The sequence below is a fragment of the Microcaecilia unicolor genome, chromosome 1, assembly GCF_901765095.1.
Source record: "Microcaecilia unicolor chromosome 1, aMicUni1.1, whole genome shotgun sequence".
In the NCBI taxonomy this organism is placed as follows: Eukaryota; Metazoa; Chordata; class Amphibia; order Gymnophiona; family Siphonopidae; genus Microcaecilia; species Microcaecilia unicolor.
Genome location: NC_044031.1, coordinates 235,002,504 through 235,023,301, shown reverse-complemented (window position 1 = coordinate 235,023,301; position 20,798 = coordinate 235,002,504). Strand labels below are relative to the sequence as shown.

The following is a 20,798-nucleotide window of genomic DNA, read 5'->3' as shown; positions in this document are numbered from 1 at the left end:
TTTCGGGTGGGTTTTGAAGGGCTCACATTTACCAGCACAAGTGTAACAGGTAGGGGGGAATCAGCCTGGGTACGCCTGCCTGAAGTGCACTGCAGCCATTAAAACTGCTTGTTTATTATTGACTTCGTATTTTTCCTGGTCCTCTCTCAGAACATAATGTCATTCCTTATTTTAGGACATATGCAGTAGCCGAGGGTTCAGCTCCTTAAGAAGCAGAAGCGAAACAGGGGCTCTCTGTCGAGTGTTCCCTTTCAACTCAGCTATAGATCAGATAGAAGGCTTTTCTACTTAAAAAATACAAACAGTAAGATAGCCTTTTTGAGACATAGTTCATCACCCCATTGGAGGTTTTTGACTAGTGAGGGGCTCACAGCATATTCAATAATAACAGACAATCAGTCTACATTGGATATGAAGCAACATGCCAGCTCTCAAAACATATGAGAGCAGTGAGAAGGCAGAGCATCTGAAGTCTTTTCCTCCGCTAATAATAAATATCAAATGTTGAGAGAAATACTTGTGATTTGTACATATTGTCTAGAAGGTACAGCAATAAGTCATGGTCCACCACGTCAAACACACTGAACATGTCGAATTGTAGGACCAGGACTGATCTGCCCTTGCTGAGCTCTGTTTTTATATCATTCACAAATGATATCAGTACTGATTCTGTGCTGTACTGTGGTCTGAATCCTGATTGTGATTTGTGGAGCACCAAGAAATGGGATAGATATTCCATCAATTGCTGTGAGACCACTCCTTCTATGATTTTGACAGAAGGGGAATGGAAGCCACCAGTCTGTAGTTGGTTACATCATTTTCTTGTTTGCAGTATTCTTGAGGAGTGAGGCGAGTATGATACTTGCTTTGTTACTTGGGAAGTATCCAAGTAAGCGTGCAGGTTAGGTGATCTGTCAGTGCAGCTGTGAACTTTATGGGTGCATCACTCAATAGGGTGTTTGGCCATTCATCTAGGATGCATTGAGATTTTGCATATTTGTGTAGTAGGGTGCTTATCTCTTCAAGCGTGGGTGCTTTGAAGGCAGGCTATGATCTACCTGCATGTATGGGTTCAGATTCCATTTTTAGTATGTCCATGTACTGATCAACATAGGTCTTTGGTGTTAGTAGGTCTGATCTGATTTTGCTTATCTTTTGTTCAAAGCATGTGGCTAGGGCGAACGCTGGGGGGGGGGGGGGGGGTCTTCATTTAGTGATAAGGTATCTTTTGTTTCCAGTAGCCTGGACACTAGGTTGTAAATTGTTCTGTCGAGTGCAGGGGGTGAAAGCCGGATTGAAGCGGATCGAGGATGGCATGAGAGGAGAGAAAATCGAGGCAACAGCTGTGGACGGCGCATTCAAGTATCTTGGAGAGGAAAGGTAGGAGGGAAATGGGGCGGTAGTTGGAGGGACAGGTAGGGTCAAGAGTTGGTTTTTTGAGGAGGGGTGTGACTACGGCATGCTTGAAGGTGTCCGGGACAGTTGCAGTGGAAAGAGAGAGGTTAAGGATATGACAGATAGGGGGGGGGGGGGGTGATAGTAGGAGAGATAGTGTTAAGTAAGTTGGTGGGGATGGGGTCTGAGGAACAGGTGGTGCATTTCGAGGAGGAGAGGAGATGGGCGGTTTCCTCTTCGGTGATATCAGGAAAAGAGGAGAAGGAGGCCTGGGTTGGTTGGTTGAGGGAGTGGGTTATGGGATGAAGAGGAGGGGAGGGTTTGGTGGTGAATTCGAGGTTGATCTTCTGGACCTTGTCACGGAAGTAGTCAGCCAGTGATTGAGGAGAGAGTGAGGGGGGGTGGGAGCGGAGGGCACTTTGAGGAGGGAATTGAGGGTAGCGAAGTGACGACAAGGGTTAGAGCTGAGGGAATTGGTCAATTGGGTGTAATAGTCCTGTTTGGTGAGGAATAGGGAGGACTGGAAGGAGGATAACATGAATTTGTAGTGAATGAAATTAGTATGGGTGCGAGATTTCCTCCATAGGCGTTCAGCCGATCGGGTGCAGGAGCGAAGGTATCGGATGCCAGGGGTCAGCCAGGGCTGGGGATTAGTACGCCTTGTGGGGCGGGAGACAGATGGTGCAAGGGTGTCTAGAGCAGAGGAGAGAGTGGCATTGTAAGTGGAGACAGCCTTGTCGACAGACTCTGAGGACATGATGGAAGGGAGGCGATCAGAGATAATAGAGGATAAGGTGGGGGGGTCAACAGCCAGGAGATTCCTGGAAGTGGTGGTTAGAGTTGGGCGGGACTGAGGGGGAGGGTGATGAAGTGTGAATGTGATCAGGTGATGGTCAGAGATAGGAAGAACTGATGTACAGAAATTGGAGGGTGAGCAGGTAGAAGAGAGAACGAGATCAAGACAGTGACCAGATTGGTGAGTAGGGGTGGTGGTGGAGCTCGCCAGGAGGTTGAAGGAGGAGGTTAGAGTGAGGAATTGAGAAGCATATGAGTTGGATGGGTTATCAGTGTGTATGTTGAAGTCACCAAGAATGAGGGATGGGGATGAGGGCTCAAGAAAAACGGAGAGCCAGGCATCGAAGTCGGTAAGGAAGGAAGGGAGGGACTTATCAGGGGGGCGGTAAATGACTGCAACTCTGAGTGGCAGCGGGTGGAATAGACGGATGGAGTGAACTTCAAAGGATGAGAAGCAGTGAGACTGAGGTAGGTGGAGAGGTTGAAAACTGCAGGAGGGCGAAAGTAGTAGCCCGACACCGCCACCGCAGCCAACTGGCCGGGGCGAATGGGAGAAGAGATAGCCTCCTTGGCATAGGGCAGCGATTGAGGCAGAGTCGTCAGGGGTGAGCCAGGTTTCAGTTAGGGTGAGCAGTTGAAGGGAATGGGAGATGAAGAGATCGTGGGTGAAGGGAAGTTTGTTGCAGACTGAGTGGGCATTCCACAGGGCGCACGAGAAGGGGAGGGAGGAGGGGGGTGGAGGGGAATGGAGATGAGATTGGAGATATTGCGGGAACGTTTGCATAGATGAGACGAGGACAGGTGTGGGGGACCTGGGTTGGGATTGATGTCTCCCGTGGATAGCAGGAGGAGGAGTAAGAGAGAGTGGAGAAGGATGGGGGAGGTGGGGCGACAAAGGCGGGATGCGCATAAGAGGAATAGGGAAGGGTTCATGGCGGGAAGGAAGTGTTGAAGGTTGAGAGCTAGGAAGAAGGAGGAGGTCAGTAGGGATGGTGAGGTGGTGGGGGACAGGGGTAGGTAGGGTATTGCAATGGTGAGTGGGACGGGAGAGGACATGGCTGGGCAGTGAGTTCGTGTGGGGAAAAGATTAAGGAGGGATAGGGCAAGGAATAGAAAGTGAGTGGGGGCCATAAGTGATAACTGAGGTGTTTACGGGGCAGGTAGCTGGACTGGGAGACAAGCAGGTTGAGGTGAGCAGTCGGGGAGGAGAGTGATGAACTGGCAGGAAGATGGACTGGGAGACAGGCAGGCAGTTGAGCAGTTGGGCAGGAGAGTGATGAGCTGGTAGGAAGATGGACAGGAGAGTGATGAGCTGGTAGGGAGATGGACTGGGGCAGGCAGGTTCCAGGGTGGGCAGTCAGTCAGTCGGGAGGGTGAAGGGCTGGCAAAGTGGCAGGTTGTTGATGGGCAGGTGATTGGCTAGCATGCATGCAGGAACAGGTGATTGGGTAGCAGGCAGGCAGGTCAATTGGCTAGCAGTTCGGTACAGTAGCAGGACTGGAACAATCTGGAGTGGTTTGGAGCAGAAGAGAGCCGAGCTGGATCAGGCGGGCTGGAAGAAGCTGGCTCAGGCGGGCTGGAAGAAGCTGGATCAGGCGGGCTGGAAGAAGCTGGATCAGGCGGGCTGGAGCAAGTGGGCTGGAGCAAGCAGGGAGAAGCCAGATCAGACAGACTCGGACAAGCTGGAGCAGAAGGACTGGAGCAAGCAGGGAGAAGCTGGATCAGGTGGGCTGGAACACGCTTGGTCAGGCGGACTGGAACAAGCTGGAGCAGATGGACTGGAACAAGCAGGGAGACGCTGGATCAGGCGGACTGGAGCAAGCTGGAGCAGATGGACTGGAACGAGCAGGGAGAAGCTGGATCAGGCGGACTGGAACAAGCTGGAGCAGATGGACTGGAGCAAGCAGGGAGAAGCTGGATCAGGCGGACTGGAGCAAGCTGGAGCAGATGGATTTGAACGAGTGGGAGAGCTGGATCAGGCGGACTGGAACAAGCAGGAAGAAGCTGCCTCGGGCGGACTGGAACAGGCAGAGAGAAGCTGGATCAGGCGGACTGGAACAAGCTGAAGCAGGTGGCTGGAACAAGCAGGGAGAGGCTGGAACAGGCGGACTGGAAGAGGCTGGATCAGGCGGGCTGGAACATGTTGGAGCAGATGGACTGGAACAAGCAGGGAGAAACTGGGTCAAGTGGACTGGAATACTTTGGAACAGATGGATTGGAACAGGCAGGTGGATTGAGGCAGGCTGATAGGTTGGAGCAGGCTGCTGGTGCAGATGGAATAGAGCAGGCAGGGAAACGCTGGGTTGGCAGACTGGAAGAGGCTGGTGCTGCTGGACTCTGCCACATCACGGTCTTTGACCCTGTCCCCGTCGGCCTGGTCGTACAGGTTGCTGGATCGGCGGGCTGGAACAGACCGGGGCCAATGGACTCTGCCTGTTCTCGGTTCTGGTCCCGCCCCCGTCAGTCCAGTCGCACCATGAATCCACCGCAGTCGTCCCGGTCCACGTCCCGGTCCAAGGAACGGATGTCCAGTTGCTATCCACTATGCCAAAATTTCTTAGATTCGCGATCCTATGAGTGAATAGGTTCAATAGGTGGCCCACATTGTGGAAGTACATGACTTTGGTTTTTTTAAATTTCCATGATTCCTGGAAGTCAGTTACTTCTTTGGTGTTGTGTTCGTCCTGGTTGTCGAGGTGAATGTTGATGTCACCTATGAAAATTACATTTTGGTGAGATGCGCATATATTGGAAATTAATTCCATTAAGTCTTCTTGTGCCTCTTACCATCTGCCTGCCAGTCAGTAGAACAGTCAGGGAGGGTGTTATGTGCTCTGAGATCAGGTTCAGATTTAAGAAGGATCTATAGATGATTGTTACTCCCCCCCCCTGCTTTTTTTTGTGTTTCATATCAGGTGGACCATTTTATAGCTAAGTGGGCATAGATCATTCACTGCTGGTCATCTTTACTATGTAATCAGGTCTCGGTTATGAAGGCTAGGTCTAGGTGATCCTCTTCTATCCAGGACTTCAGGATCTCTTTTTTATTTATTACTGAGTGATATCTGATTGGGATTGGTATAAATGAGCCTCGTTCGTTAGTCTCACATTTAATTCTTATCAAGTGGTGTCTAGTGTTATCGGTTCTTTGTGCCACTTGGGTGCCTTACTCCTATGCGAAGAAGTTTGGTCTCTATGAGGTGTTGGTATGATTATTCTATCCAAAGAACCATTATCAGTCTCTCTGGTAGGGTAGTGGTTTCTCAAATGGCAGTTAGTAATTGGGAGTACTTGTACTGTATGTTGTGGGTCTTGGTACCATGCTTTTATGTTTAGTGCCCAAGTCAAGAGCAGAAAGAGGGTGAGGTACCCTTTTAGGGTTGTCATATTGACGATAGAGTTTGACAATGGTGGGGAAATCTGCAAACTCACTGGGTTGTGGGTGCAGACGGTGAGGTCTGTGAGGCCTCTTCTGGTACAGGAGATGTGGTGTTTGCACCTGGTCCATCGTCTACCTCGAGCCGCTAGTCAGCCACCTGCATTTAACTGGAGAACCACCCATTTGGGCGTTTCTAATTCCACTATATCTTTTTTGAGGTATGGTGACCAGAACTGAACTCAATACTCAAGGTGAGGTCACACCATGGAGTGATACACAGGCATTATAGTATTCTTGGTCTTATTTGCCATTTCTTTCCTAATAAATCCTAGAATCCCGATTGCTTTTTTTGGCCGCTGCTGCACACTGGGCAGATGATTTCAGCGTATTATCTACAATGACACCTGGATCTTTTTCTTGGGTGCTGACTCCCAAGGTGGACCCTAGCATCAGGTTACTATGATTCGGATTAGTCTTCCCAATGTGAAACACTTTGCATTTGTCCACATTAAATTTCATCTGCCATCATGGAGATCCACATTACTTTTAGAATCTTGTTCCTAATTGGTTACTGCATTCCTGGGAGGGGGAAGGGTTGTGGGTGGTGTTGAGTGGAGAGAGGGGGGTTTGTTGGTAGTTGATTCTCATATTGTTTGCTATACTGATCTTGCTGTTGTAATGACTGCATTCTTTTTCAATACACTTTAATAAAAATAAAGAAAATAAAAAAAATAATTTTTCATCTGCCATGTGGATGCCCAGTCTTCCAATTTCCTAAGGTCTTCCTACAATTTTTCACAATCTGCATGTCTTTTAACAACTTTGAATAGTTTTGTGTCATTTGCAAATTTAATCACCTCATTTGTCGTTCCAATTTCCAGATCAATTATAAATATGCTAGGTAGCACTGGTCCCAGTACAGATCCCTGAGGCATTAGAATTCCTCTTTCTCTCACTATCTTGGAGAAGTTTCTAAATTTCTCATGGAGTTCACAATTGACAGTTCTGTTATACCCAATACTTGTACAATCAATTTTTTTTTGTGGTGGTGGTGGTAGTTTGTTTATTTGTACCAGTGAATAAAATATTGTAAAAAATGCTAGAAGAGAAACAATGGTCATCTTAATTTACCTTGAGGTGGTTCATTAGTAAATTTAATGGAGGACTGCAACAGGTTAATAGGAAATTTGGGATGAACCTCTGTCGTAATCCAAGTCCTGAAACCCTCATTCATGGTTTCTATTACAGTGATGGTGTCTAAGAGTTCATCCATAAAATCCAGGCCCAAATGACAGTTTTGAAGGAGCAGCCATCCGCCATCTTGCATTGATTGATTCAGCAAGCGCCTCGCATGGACCTCCTGCCCCTGACCCATTGAAATAGCACAACATGGAAAATTCTGCAAAAGAACATGTAAAAGCCTAATTAAATATTTAGAACCAGAATGGGTTGCTATTAAGTAGTACTCTGGATTAATGCATTAGCCTTTCAAATCCTAAGATATATGAAATATAATTATAACTTATCATGAATGAAAATAAAATGGTGGTTTCAGTCTAGCATACATTTATTTATATTATAAATTCACTCTGCCCTACAAATTATAGATGCCAGTCAATTATCATCTGACAAATGAAGCACTCATGTGCACATCAATATCTCATGAATAAAAAGGAAAGGAATTACAGATAGATGCACTGAAAAACATCAAATTATATTTCTGTACATTGAAGAATACATGCCAAAAATTATATAAATTATGATGGAATTTTTCATTACATATACATAAAGAATTAGACAGGAATTAATATTATTATGGTTACTTAGGTACTTCACATTGAAAAAAGAGGAAGAAAATGTATCCCTGAAATGAATCTGTGGCATCTGTGTTAAGCTGAAATAATGCACGCTTGCAGTGTGGCTAAAGGCATACTTCTGCAATTTTGGGCATAGTTCTGCTTCCCAGAATATATACTGGGGGCAATTTCTGTAGACAAATTTGACTCGCCTATTAAATTTCAACTATCTATACAGAGGGTCCTCCATACATGAGTATGGACAGAGAGGCGGACAGAGGGACAGACACAGTGATGGGATGGGAATAGTCATTTTCCATTGCTATTGAAATAGTATTGTATCTATTAGAATATTTTTTTCCAGAGGGGGAGGGTTTCCGAACTGGGACTACTGCAACGCACTGTACGCTGGCTGCAAAGAACAGACTATCAAAAAACTCCAAATAGCCCAGAATACCGCCGCCAGACTCATATTTGGAAAAACCAAATACGAAACTGCAAAACCCCTAAGAAAGAAACTTCACTGGCTCCCACTCAAGGAACACATTGCGTTCAAGATATGCATGATTGTACACAAAATCATTCACGCAGACGCACCAATATACATGCTAAACCTCGTGGATCTGCCTCCCAGGAACGCCATAAGATCATCCCGCAAATTTCTCAATCTGCACTTCCCCAGCTGCAAAGGACTAAAATACAAGCAGATACATGCCACCACCTTCTCGTACACGAGCACGCAGTTGTGGAATGAACTACCTACAACCCTGAAAGCTATTGACGAAATAACCAACTTCCGCAAATCTTTGAAGACACATCTCTTCAATAAGGCCTACAAGGAGAACCCATATCCTCACAAAACTACCGAACCAATCCTTCCAATTATCAAAGTCCACCCCCATACTAACCTACCTAACACCTTTTTTCTCTCTTCCCTTCCTTAATCTCTACATAACACTAAGTGTATCTGATATCATGTAATGACAATGTCATAACAAACTCTGTAAGCCACATTGAGACTGCAAATAGGTGTGAAATTTTGTGGGATACAAATGCAATAAATAAATAAAATAAAAAATATTGCAATTCCTGTATCCATATTTAATTTATTCTTTTTATCAATGTGCTTTGACTTCATGGGGTTGATTTGGTACAATGTGAGCCACATTGAGCCTGCAAATAGGTGGGAAAATATGGGATACAAATGTAACAAATAAATAAATAAACATCTAAAAAAGAAATACGTGAGCTGATATTCAAAGCAAACTCTGCACTTGCCAGCAAACAAATAAGTCCCTTATCATCATATTTTCCAGAGTTATACAGATAATATAGGGCCATCTAAATTGCTATGCAGCCGGATAGGGGGTTAGGGGTTAATTCTATAAAAACTGCATAGATTTAGACAGTAAGAATGTGCATAAATGCTGGTATTCTAGTCCTTTATATGCATTTGTAAACACATACACTGAAAATGAGCAGTTTCTCGATAAGCATTATTCTGTAAGTACATATTAATGTTCGTTAGTGTGTACTTTGCATGCAGGCAGTCACAAGGACAGAGTTTGGGGGAATGTAAACAGGGTGCACATTTATGAGAATAGATTATTAAAAAAACAAACCTATAATCTACATGTATTCTTTAACAATCCAGCATGGCATACAAAAAAACAAATCACCAGGAAAATAAAGGTTCAAAAATGCCGCCCTTCTTTTTTCCATTATCGGCCGAGGGCGCCCATCTCTCCTCGGCCGATAAACACACCCCAGTCCCGCCTTCACCACGCCTCCAACATGCCCCGTCAACTTTGTTCGTTCAAGCGACAGACTTCAGTTGGAGGCGCCCAAAATCGGCTTTCGGTTATACCGATTTGGGTGCCCATGAGAGAAGGGCGCCCATCTCCCGATTTGGGTCGAAATATGGGTGTTCTTCTCTTTTGAAAATAAGCCAGTTACTGACCTGAACATGTATACCCTGGAGGAAAGGAGAAACAGGGATGATATGATACAGACGTTCAATATTTGAAAAGCATTAATCCACAAACAAACCTTTTCCGGAGACAGGAAGATGGTAGAACTAGAGGGCATGAATTGAGGTTGAAGGGGGGAAGACTCAGAAAAAATGTCAGGAAGTATTTTTTCACAGGGAGGGTGGTGGATACTTGGAGTTCCCTCCCACAGGAGATGATGGAGATGAAAATCGCAAGGACAAATCAAGGTCAGGTATACATATAAAGAAGCTCATACAATGAGTTTATCTTGTTGGGCAGACTGGATGGACCGTGCAGGTCTTTATCTGCCATCATCTACTATGTTACTATGACCCATCTCCCTTCAGTATCAACAGATTGCTGTACAATTTGAATATTCAGAGATTTCTTAAAAAGAATAGATATACCTTTTTTTTAGACACAGCAGGTCAGTATATATGACAACCAGACCAAGAAAACTTAGTGCAGTCAGTAGCATTAAGGTGAGTTTCTTGAAGTAAAAGAAAATCAATATTATCCCTTATTATGTAATCAGATATTTACAATATTTCAAGGGGTAGTAAATGTTAGACAAGTCATAAAAATTTACTGATGACTCAATATTAGCAAAAAGATACTGGATGAGAGAAATATGTATAAGATCGAGCATCTGTAATCAGTAAGGAATAATAAGTGTAAAGTGATGCATAAATTCACAGTCAACAAAACATAATTCTCCCCATAAACTATAATGAATAGAAATTAACTTTCCAGCATTCACAGCAAATAAGCTGTTCAAAAAGAAAGGAACTCATCGATATTTTCATATGTCACCTTACCATAACATAAATTACATCAATTGTGAAGAAAATATGTCAACTTTGACATCATGTAAAATCCTGAATTCTTTAATAATTAGAGCTATTAAAAAAAGAGAAAAAAAACAAGGGATATCATGAAAATGGGCAATTTACAGTATAAAACACCAAAAAGAAATTTAGGGGGTTGTTTACTATAGCTTAGCTTGAGTTATCTGCAGCAGGGCTGCAGATAACTCGAGCTAAGCTTTAGTGAACAACCCTCTTAGTCAGGAGCAATGGGAACTTCAGCACACAAGCATGTCATTGCAATCAGGAAGCACACTGAAATAAAAGAAAATTATTGCTTCCATTGACGGAAACTTCTCATTCAAACTTAATTTGCTGAATATGAGTACATAAAACAACCGGGTCAGTGTAAGCATCCATATGGTTTCTGTAGGTAACCCTCATGCGAGCAGGGTACATGAGCCCAAATTGCACACCAGTGTCTTTCAGATCTTGATGCAATGTAAGAAAAGGTTTCCTTTTGGCAACGGTTGTAGCAGCTAAATCAGGAACTAATAAGATTTTCTTACCCTAGTAAATTAAAGATGGTTTACTCTTAGCCATCATTAAGATCTGTAGCACTTGTGGATACCTGAGTAATTTGTAGAATACAGGTCTTGGATATTTAGCACTCTGCTGAATTTTCAATGGAAAGCGATGAGCTCTTTAAAACTCAATATAGGAATATGAAATTCACTGTTCAGAAATTTAGGAAGCCAAGGTTCAAGAAAAGCAATCAAATTCTCTCTCTCTCAACATCTATAGGGAGACCTAACATTTGAATGTTATTGTGGTGTGACTGATTAGCAAGATCTTCAAGATCGGCATAGATTTTTTCAATCACCACCATATTAGTTTTGACTTGTGGGATAGATGATTCTAAATCAGAGGTACGAGAAGTAAGAGATTCAATTAATTGAGTAGAAGCAAGCTGTACATGAATATCTTCCAATTCCTGACGCATATCCCTGGATATTGCCATATGATTGTGTAGAAGATCCTTAATGCCTCGGAGTTCAACCATCACTGAATCTTCCCCGAGATCGGAGGTAACCAGACCACTATTCTTATCAGGAGATGGTAGATTGGATTTAAGTCTTTTGAGACTTGAAGCTACATTAAATTGTGCTTTAGATTTGCTTTTCTTCATCCTTGAAGCTTATTGAAGCTAGGTATGAGTATAAGATAAGTGAAATATGTGGTAAAGGTGAGTTTTTCCACGATGACCTAAGAATGCGATGGGAGCTCTCAATTCTAGCAGCAATCGTCCCAAAGAGCAAACCAGAATGGAATTTAACTTAATTCAGTGACCGTGCTGGCTGAATATAGGCCCAGTGATTTATATACACAGCAGAATGCTGTCTGTCTGTCTTGATTTAGATTGTAAGCTCTTTTGAGCAGGGACTGTCTTTTCGTCATGCTAAATTGTGAAGCGCTGCGTACGACTGGTAGCATTATAGAAATTATTTGTAGTAGTAGTAGAATGCCAGACAGTTAACAAGTTTCTGCCTCCCAAAACATATTAGATAGGCAAGATTAGTAAAACAAGGGAACAAAGGTTTCAACCAAAATACAGCTAAATTCTATTTAAAAGTAATACCTTGTAGATATCTTTCTCTGTGTTAGGGGTGTTACTCTGAGTATAGGTGGATAACATTTGGTTAGCTATTCAAATTGGAAAGGGAAAAATGGGTGTACAAGAAAAGGTTGATACAGACAATGCTTCAACAGTTTCAGGATTAATTCCAACAAAATAGGTTAATTATGAATCTAGATAAAATAGACTGTTCCTAATAGGTCAGAATTCAGAGCAGAGAGCAAGATTGTCTGTAGAGTTAAAGGACAAGTGGGTTTTCTTTGTAACAAGAGGATAGGAATGTGGGGGTGGTGATGGATGGCCATCTATCTCTGAATATTAATCTAATAATTTTGGAAAGGTCTGACCTTCCTAAACTTTGACTTGTTAAGAATCTTAAATATGTGATTTCCTCATAAGATCAATAATCAGTAGTATAGGGGTTTTAGACTATTACAATAGATTGCTGGTAGGACTCCCCAAAAAGATTCTTCATGTACTGCAATTAGTTCAAAATATGGTAGTATGACTGCTGACAGGATGTAGCCAGCAGGACTATATCTCCCTTATGTGGAGAGCCTTCAATGGTTGCTTAGTGAATATAGGGATCATTCTGACCATTATCCATCAACTTAAGCATGAAAATACTCCAGAATATATTTTTGGAGATATGGAAAGAATACTGTCTGGGAGAGCATTAAGGTCCTATTTGCAGGCTATACTTGATTTTCCTTTGCAGTAAGAAGTGATGCTGATGGAAAAAAGAAACAGGGTTCTGTCAGTGATGGGTCACCAATTATTTAACAAATTTTCCTTGGCTATTAAACAAGAGAATGGGCATATGTTCCCCTAAGCTTCCATAACTGTCACGGACTCAGGGAAAAAACGTGAGTTCTTGGGCCACTGCTGACGAATGGCAGCAGCAGGTGAACCCTCCAACCAAGACTGGACTAAACAAGCAGGACCAGAACAAACTAGAAGTGCAATAAGCACACAGACAGGAACGGGGTACAAAGGAACTGAGCTTGACTAGGCCAGACAGGAACAGACTAGAAGTACAATGAGAACACAGGCAGGACCGGTGTACACAGGAACTGAGCTTGACTAGGCAAGACTGGAACAGACTAGAAGTGCAATGAGCACACAGGCTGGAACAGGGTACCCAAGAGCAGAGCCAAGTAAATCTAGAGGAAGGGCACTCAAATGCGCCGCAAGGCCGAACTGGAACCCATAAACACCAGAGCCCTCTCATATGGGCCGCAAGGCCAAACTGGAACCCACGCACAATGGCAGAAGGCAAAAAGGGAAGGCACATACATACAGGCAGAAGCAGACTAGGCAAAACTCCTAGGCAAGCCAGCCTAGGAACAGCACTAGGCAAGGCAGACTAGACAGATCTCTAGGCAAGACAGACTAGGGCAGAACACAAGGCTGTGCCACACGGCCACAAGGGTAGAGGGAAGCCAAACAGCCACTCAGATACAAAGAACAGAACAAATAGGCAAAAACCAATGCAGAAGTGGTAACCCTAGCACACGGACAAACAGACAAAAACCAAGACAGAAGTGCTAACCCTAGCACACAGAGAAACAGATAAGAACCAAAGCAGAAGTGCCACACAGGCACACTAACTAACAAAAGAAACTAGGCAGAAATGCCCACATTGGCACACAGGCAAGGAAACTAGGCAGAAGTGCTACACAAGCACACCAACAAACCTGGTGACCTTTGGCATTGCAAAGGCCCTGAATGAATGTCCTCACCTTCCTCTCAATGTCCCGCCTTCCTCTGATGTGGTTTCCTGTTTCCGCGAGGGCGGGACACTGAGAGGGAAGGGAAGGCTGGAGGAGGCGAGCCTGCGCTGCTTTTACTAACGCTGCCGCCGGCGCTACGACTTCAGGTAAAAAAATAAAAGATTTAAATGCGGGGCGGCAGGAACAGAAAGCAGGGCTGTCAGGAAGATGTGGGCGGGCAGGTGAGCCGGCCCTGGGAAAAAAAGGTGCCGGTATGCCGTATCGGTGCATACCGGCACAAAAAAAGCACTGCTGTCTCCTATCTAGAAGGCGGCAGAGGCTCCCATGGTAGCTTGGCAGTAACCGGCAGCATGCAGCGCTGCTCGATTACCGCCGGGCACGCTCCCACACTAGAAAATACAAAAATATTTTCTAGCACCCTATGCGCCGGAAGCCAGAACTACTGCCGGGCTCCTGAGCGAGCCTGGAGGTACGGCTGATTTGATGTGCAGTGATGTGGTGGTACAGCTACCGCCGCATTGTAAAAGGGCCCCTAAAGGTTGTTCAAATTCATTAAAAATAACAAAAGAACATAAGAATCGCCATAGTGGGAGAGATCAAGGTTCCATGTTAATAATGGCTTATGGACTTTTCTTTTAGGAAATTGTCCAAACCTTTCTTAAACCCTACTATACTGTGTACAGTCATATACAAATTACTGAACTTACTGTGTGAATGGGGGTCACTAGTTGAGATCAAATTATCCAGTCAAAATGAGCATAACTGCTGGAGGTAAATGATTTGAGTATGTTTGGAGAAAGGTCACAAACCGCCGGATTCTATATAGGTCGCCCAAAATTGGGCATGCAAATTTGGAAGCAGATCCCAGATCTATGAGTAAACTAGGTAACAAGGCATTAACAATCAATACTTAAGGTGTTAATTAGCAGTAATTAGGATTTACACACGGATCTGCCCTACATGCTATTCTATAAAATGCATGCCTAAATTTTACAGCGCACAATTCAAAAGGGTGATGTAATTAAATAATGCCAATTGTGAGCACAAGTGCCATTAGTTGGGCACCAGCACTGATATCAAGTTTTGGCAAACAGAAAAGAGAGGGTTCCAAGTACACCAAGAAACCAAAACAAGCCAAAAAGCACAAATGGACCTCAAGGAGGTTTTGGCAGGCATAAGTACCAGTCCAAAGTTAGGCATGAGATTCATGTTAAGCTAGTCCTATATAATAATTCTCACCTCCAACAGGATGTGCTTGGGACCGTGCCTGCCGGAAGTGGTCTGGTAGGCAGGCACGCACTGACCTCAGTGACATCAGTGACAGACAATTTGGCAAAGCAAAACAATCTGAGTGCTGGCCATTAGGACACAGGGTTGATAGGAGAGTTTTAAAAGACTGAAGGAACTGAAAGTGTTAAATGGGGGGAGGGGGGAGTTCTGAACGACTGAAAGACATGAACATTTGGGAAAGGAAAATAATCTGAATGCTGGCCATTAGGACACAGGGTAGATAGGAGAGTTTTAAAAGACTGAAGGAAACGAAAGTGTTAAACTGGAGAAGGGGGAGGGGGAGTTGTGAACGACTGAAAGACATGCAAATTTGGGACAGGAAAACAATCTCAATGCTGCCCATTAGCACACAGGGTACATAGCAGAGTTTTAAAAGACTGAAGGAACCGAAAGTGTTCGGGGGGGGGGGGGGGGGGGGGGAGTTCTGAATGAATGAAAGAAATGAAAATTTACGAGAGGAACACAATCTGAATGCCAGGCATTTGGACACAGGGTAGATAGGACACTTAAAAAAAAATGAAGGACATGAAACTGTTACATCTTGGGGGAGGGGTGAGGAGGAAAGTGGTGGGGTATCTGGATACTGGGCGTTAGGGCCACGGGGGTACATAGACTTTTGAAAGCCTTAAAGAACCCAAAGTGTGGGAAGGAGGAGGAGGAAAAGAAGGGGAGGGAACGGGGTGAGGGGCATTAGGAACAGGGGAGGGGGCCCTGCCACACACTGTCACACAGACAGTCTCACTCTGGCTCTCTCTCTCAAACATACACACTCCCAGGAAAACCTTGCTAGCGCCCGTTTCATTCGTTCCAGAAACGGGCTTTTTTTACTAGTATTCTATAAAGGTTGCACCCTCTTTGCAGCGTACTAGTATCTTTCCAGCGCCTAACTTTGGGCACCATTTACTGAACCTACCCCAAACTGTGCAGGCTTAACAGCAGGGCTGGTCCTAGGCAGGTATAACAGGGGCGGTCGCATAGGGCCTCACAATCCTGTGTCCCGCTTCCCAGGCAAATCTGTCCCCTTGTCTTGGAACACCTCCCTGCTCCATGGGAACCTTTATTAGTTGTTGTTTGTATGTCGATTTGGATTTAATAGAGCTTTTTTGTGTTGGTTGTGTAGTTTGTTTGTGGGATAATGATTTGCCATTGTAAGTTCTGTTGCCAGTTTGGTTGAGGTTGATGTGTCTGGTAATCCTGAATCGGCTGTGTAGTATTGGTATGGTGTTATAATCATCGAGAGGTGTGGCTAACAGTATTTGGACAAATGTTAAGGAGTAGATTCCTAGGAGTAATTTCATTACGTTCATTCTGGCTCCTTTGTGTAATAGCGAGTGCTTTCGGTTTTGCACTTTCTCAGGGGATCCTATGTGATCTGTTGCGTGTTAAATGACTTCTAAGAATGAACTCGTGGGGGAGCGTGGAGTGCTGTTAGGGGTAATGTTTTTTATGAAGTGAGGTTTATCTGGACTAAGTTCGTGAAGGAAAGAAGGAGTGTGTGTGTAAAAGTATAAGAATGATGAAGGAAGAGGGTATATGAACTTGTGGGAGTTTATGATATGGTACCCAGTTATGCTCTGCTTCTTTTTCTCAAGGGTGTATCCAGTCGACTGGCAATTGTGCCGTTTAGTGTGTGAATGTATGAAGATGAGTGTATGTTGGAGTGTTGATGTGATTCGAGGACAGTCAGTCGTGGACTTTGCTCGTGGGTCCAAGGTCGTAGGCTTGCAACTTGGACAATCCTGCAAGTGTCAGACCTGTTTTCAGGTCTTCCTTTCCGTTTCCTCTATGACCTTGGTAGAGACCTGTCCCGTAAGGAGTAAGAATCCTATCCTCTGATTTGGCACTTTTCCCACCCTTTACAGTATAGTGGTTTGTTTGTCTGGCCTGCTTTCCGATTCGGTTGGGGAGATGTGCTACATCTGATTAGTGGCTAGGGTTCTTGTATCTTTTTCTGCACCACTTCTGAGGCCCGTCCCACTATGATTTCACTTTGCTACCTTCGTTAGGATGATGGGGGCTCCTCTCCTCTTTCTATATGAAATGCAGACTCAACTTTACTGGAACACTGTAATATTACAGGAGTCTTCAAATACATTCAAGATATTTCCACATCTATTGCCTTTATATATACATTGCTTTTTAAACTGGGAGCAGTCAGTTGTCCGTAAACCAGATATATGCCCCAGCACTGTCAGATATATAGTATCTGCTTTACAAAGGCTGCTTTCTCCCTGTTCTGAGTGCTGGAAACTGCTCTCCCAATGTACAAAGGAGCAGAGGACTTGAAGCAGGTGAAGAGCTCAGAAGGCAGCACACTTTCAAATAACAATACAGTTAGTGATGTCACCCACCAGTATCTGCTTTACAGAGGCCGCTTTCTCCTGAGTGCTGGAAATTGCTCTCCCAATGTACAAAGGAGCAGAGGACTTGAAGCAGGTGAAGAGCTCAGAACGCAGCACCAAGTAGTAGTAGTAGAATGGTAAGGGAGGGGGAGGTAAAGACAAAGTCAAGCATATTATCTGCTTTATGGGTCGGAACATTGACATGCTGAGTACGATCGAGACTAGACGAGAAAGACAGGAATGAGAAGCAAGCATTGGGGGGAGGGGAAGGAGAATTAAGTCACCTAGGAGGAGAAGAGGGGATAATAAAATCGAGCACTCAGAAAAAAAAAGGCATATAGCTCATCGAGAAACAGGGTAGATATTGGGGGTGGGGGGCAGGGTGATAGAAGACAGCCACGTAAACAGTAAGCCTGCAGATTGTAATGAAAGCAGCATAACAGACTGATTCATTTATTTGGGCAGGCAAACTTTATCAACAAGTTGCCAGAGAATAGAGCACCCAACAGTGAGGCATTTGTTGTTTAGAAACTACAGTGTGAGTGTGTGTGTGTGTGTGTGTGTGTGTGTATATATATATATATATATATATATATATATATATATATATATATATAGATAGATAGATAGATAGATATAGATATACAGATAAATATAGAGAGATATCATTGCTTCCTATATATACAACCTATCATGCAGTATCATCTACACTGCATAAATCAAGTCATCTTAACCATACATTTATAATATCCCAGCCCGAAAGAACTTAGAAATTAAGTATGAGCTATTCACAAAGAGATCCCCAAGACAGTCAATTCATTTATTTTAATCTTTCTATAGCAAAACTCAGGTGTTTGAACATAAAGAAATAAAGGTGAAGGGCTTCAGATTCTGATTTCTATTCCACCCCCCCCCCCCCCCCCCCGCCAGTGGCGTAGCCAGACTGCCAATTTTGGGTGGGCCTGAACCCAAAGTGGATGGGCACAAAATTTTCTCTCTACCCCCCCCCCCCCCCCCAGCAAAATTTAGTCACACTCAGATGCATTTGTCACACAGGGTAAAGTGCTGCTTTTAAGTGCATCCGATTTCAGACAATTTATTTAATAGCCTAATCCTTTTCAGTGAGCTTTCAGAGGCCCAAACCTCCTGCCTCAGGTCAGTATAATGCTGTTACGGTATCCTCTCCTGACCTAAGGAAGGAAGTATTGGTCTCTGAAACTTTATTAACACCATATTACTTTATCCTAAATTAAAAATAAAATTATTTTCTTTACCTTTGTTTTATGGCCATTTACTTTGTCTCATTGTGTCTCTAGGTTCTGCTTTCTTTCGTTTAACTCTTCTGCCAGGGTTTCCTGGCCATTTGTCATTTTTCTCTCCTTTTTCTTTGCTTTCTTCAATATTTTTCTGCCTCTCTCTGTGTCCAGATTTAATTCATTCTTACTATCCATTCTTTAATTTCCTTCATCTACTTATGGCTTTTCATCTTTTTCTCACCCTTGTTCTCCCCATGCCCCTTCCTCTTATTCTCCAATCTTTCACTACTCCCCCTTTCCATGCAGCAGCTCTCCTCTTTCTCTCCCCTCTCTCTCCCCATCCTTCCAATAGTCTCCCCTCTTTCTTTCTGCATCCTTCCATCGTGTCACCTCTTTCTCCCTACCCTTCCATCCAGCGTCTTCCCTCTTTTTCTCCCCATCCTTCTACCCATCTACCCTCTCTCCTGATCCTTCCATCTATTGTCTCTCTCCTTCCTTCTAACCAGTGTCTATCTCTCTACCCTTTTCTGTTCAGTGTCCCTTCTCCCTCCACATCCTTCCAGTCTCTCCCCTTTTTCTCTGCATCCTTTCATCCATCTCCCCTCTTTCTCTGCCATCCTTCCATCTGTTTTCCCTCTTTCTCTGCCATCCTTCCATCTGTTTTCCCTCTTTCTCTCCCCATCCTTCCGTTTTCCCTCTTTCTCTGCCATCCTCCCATCTGTTTTCCCTCTTTCTCTCCCCATTCTTCCGTTTTTCCCTCTTTCTCTGCCATCCTCCCATCTGTTTTCCCTCTTTCTCTCCCCATTCTTCCGTTTTTCCCTCTTTCTCTGCCATCCTCCCATCTGTTTTCCCTCTTTCTCTCCCCATTCTTCCATTTTTCCCTCTTTCTCCCCATCCTGCCATCCATTTTCCCTCTCCCGATTCAGGCCCACCAGCCCCAGCTCCCATTGCCGGCCACTGCTGCTTTTCCTGATGAGCAGCAGGGCTGGCGCTACAAAAAGAAGATGCACTCAGCTGACTGAGCTGAGCGCCAACGCAAACGACGACTCAACGAGAAAAAATGTTTTAAAAAAAACGCGGCACCGCAGGCAGCCTCGAAGCATTGGCTGCTGGCTCTGCAGGCTCCACCCGTCTCTTACGTCACTGCCCCTGGAGCGAAGCAGGGGCAGTGACGTAAGAGACGGGAAGAGCCTGCAGAGCCAGCAGCCAATGCTTCAAGGCTGCCTGCGGTGCCGGGTTTTTTAAAAAACATTTTTTCTCGTCGAGTGAGTCGTCGTTTGCGTTGGCGCTCAGCTCAGTCAGCTGAGCGCTTCTTCTTTTTGTAGCGCCGGCCCTGCTGCTCATCAGGAAAAGCAGCAGTGGCCGGAAATGGGAGCTGGGGCTGGCGCGGGCCTGAAGGAAAAGTGGGTGGGCGGGCCAGAGCTGAAATTGGGTGGGCCTGGGCCCACCCAGGCCCACCCATAGCTACGCCCCTGCCCCCGCTGCTGGTGTTCAACCCAGATATTCAATGCTGGGTCGTGAACGGCTCTGAATATCTGGATTTTTTAACACCAGCTAGCGTATGATTGGTATACTCAATAGTCAGACTTAACCGGCCATGGCTTAGCAGGTAAAGAAAGGCCTGCTTTTTATGCAGCCTTTTTTGCCCACTAAGCCTGGCTGGTTAAGGTCCGAATATCAGGATTTAACCAGTTATGCCTTTGGAACAACCCCAACATCACTGGTGGTTTTTTTTTTTTTTTTGGTGCTAACTGTGCATTTTCAGCAATGACAGCCAGTTAAATTCCAGTGAAAATACCAGTTATCTACCGAGATGTGAGTTAACCAGTCAGCAGCTTGGCTGGTTAACTCACTTTCAGTATTGGCCAGAATGTAATTATGGTCTGTATACAAGCAGGTATATAACCTGTTGTGAGCAGCAAATTTAGAGAATAAAATCAGAGGCTCTGAATTACAGTTCTGTGCTCTTACCGATATTCCATGAGTGTTGAAACCAGAGGTGCTTAGAGTAACAGAGTAGAATTACATTATATATAGATTTGCACCCCCCCCCCCCCCCAATAAACATTGTTCCCGTTCCTGATTATTCTATGCTGCCAACCCATAAATTCTACCCTGAACCTTAATTTTATATATGAGTTTTTCTGGGTTTCATATGTATCTTCAGTTCAAAGTAATTCACTGAAGTCCTCTTGTGAGTTTACTTAGATAATGCACATTATTAAATTTGCTGAAGGATTTACTGATAAAATATATTTTATAGCTATTGTTTCTATGAGCTACTTCTAAGTCAAAATGAAGTCCAGACACTGCTCAAAATAAAGTCATAACAGTATCTATGGTTAAAAACAAGCTTCAGCTCCTCTCGTACAGAAATTA

General features: G+C 44.3%; 1 protein-coding gene across 1 annotated transcript in view; it reads right to left on the bottom strand.

Annotated features, from left to right (window-relative positions):
- The window catches only part of LOC115471141 (dynein heavy chain 5, axonemal-like), a 766,968-nt gene that overhangs the window by 134,097 nt on the left and 612,073 nt on the right, over window positions 1–20,798 (bottom strand). Inside the window, 1 exon segment of the mRNA XM_030204834.1 lies at window positions 6,701–6,968. Within this exon segment, the coding sequence (XP_030060694.1) occupies window positions 6,701–6,968 (268 nt within the window).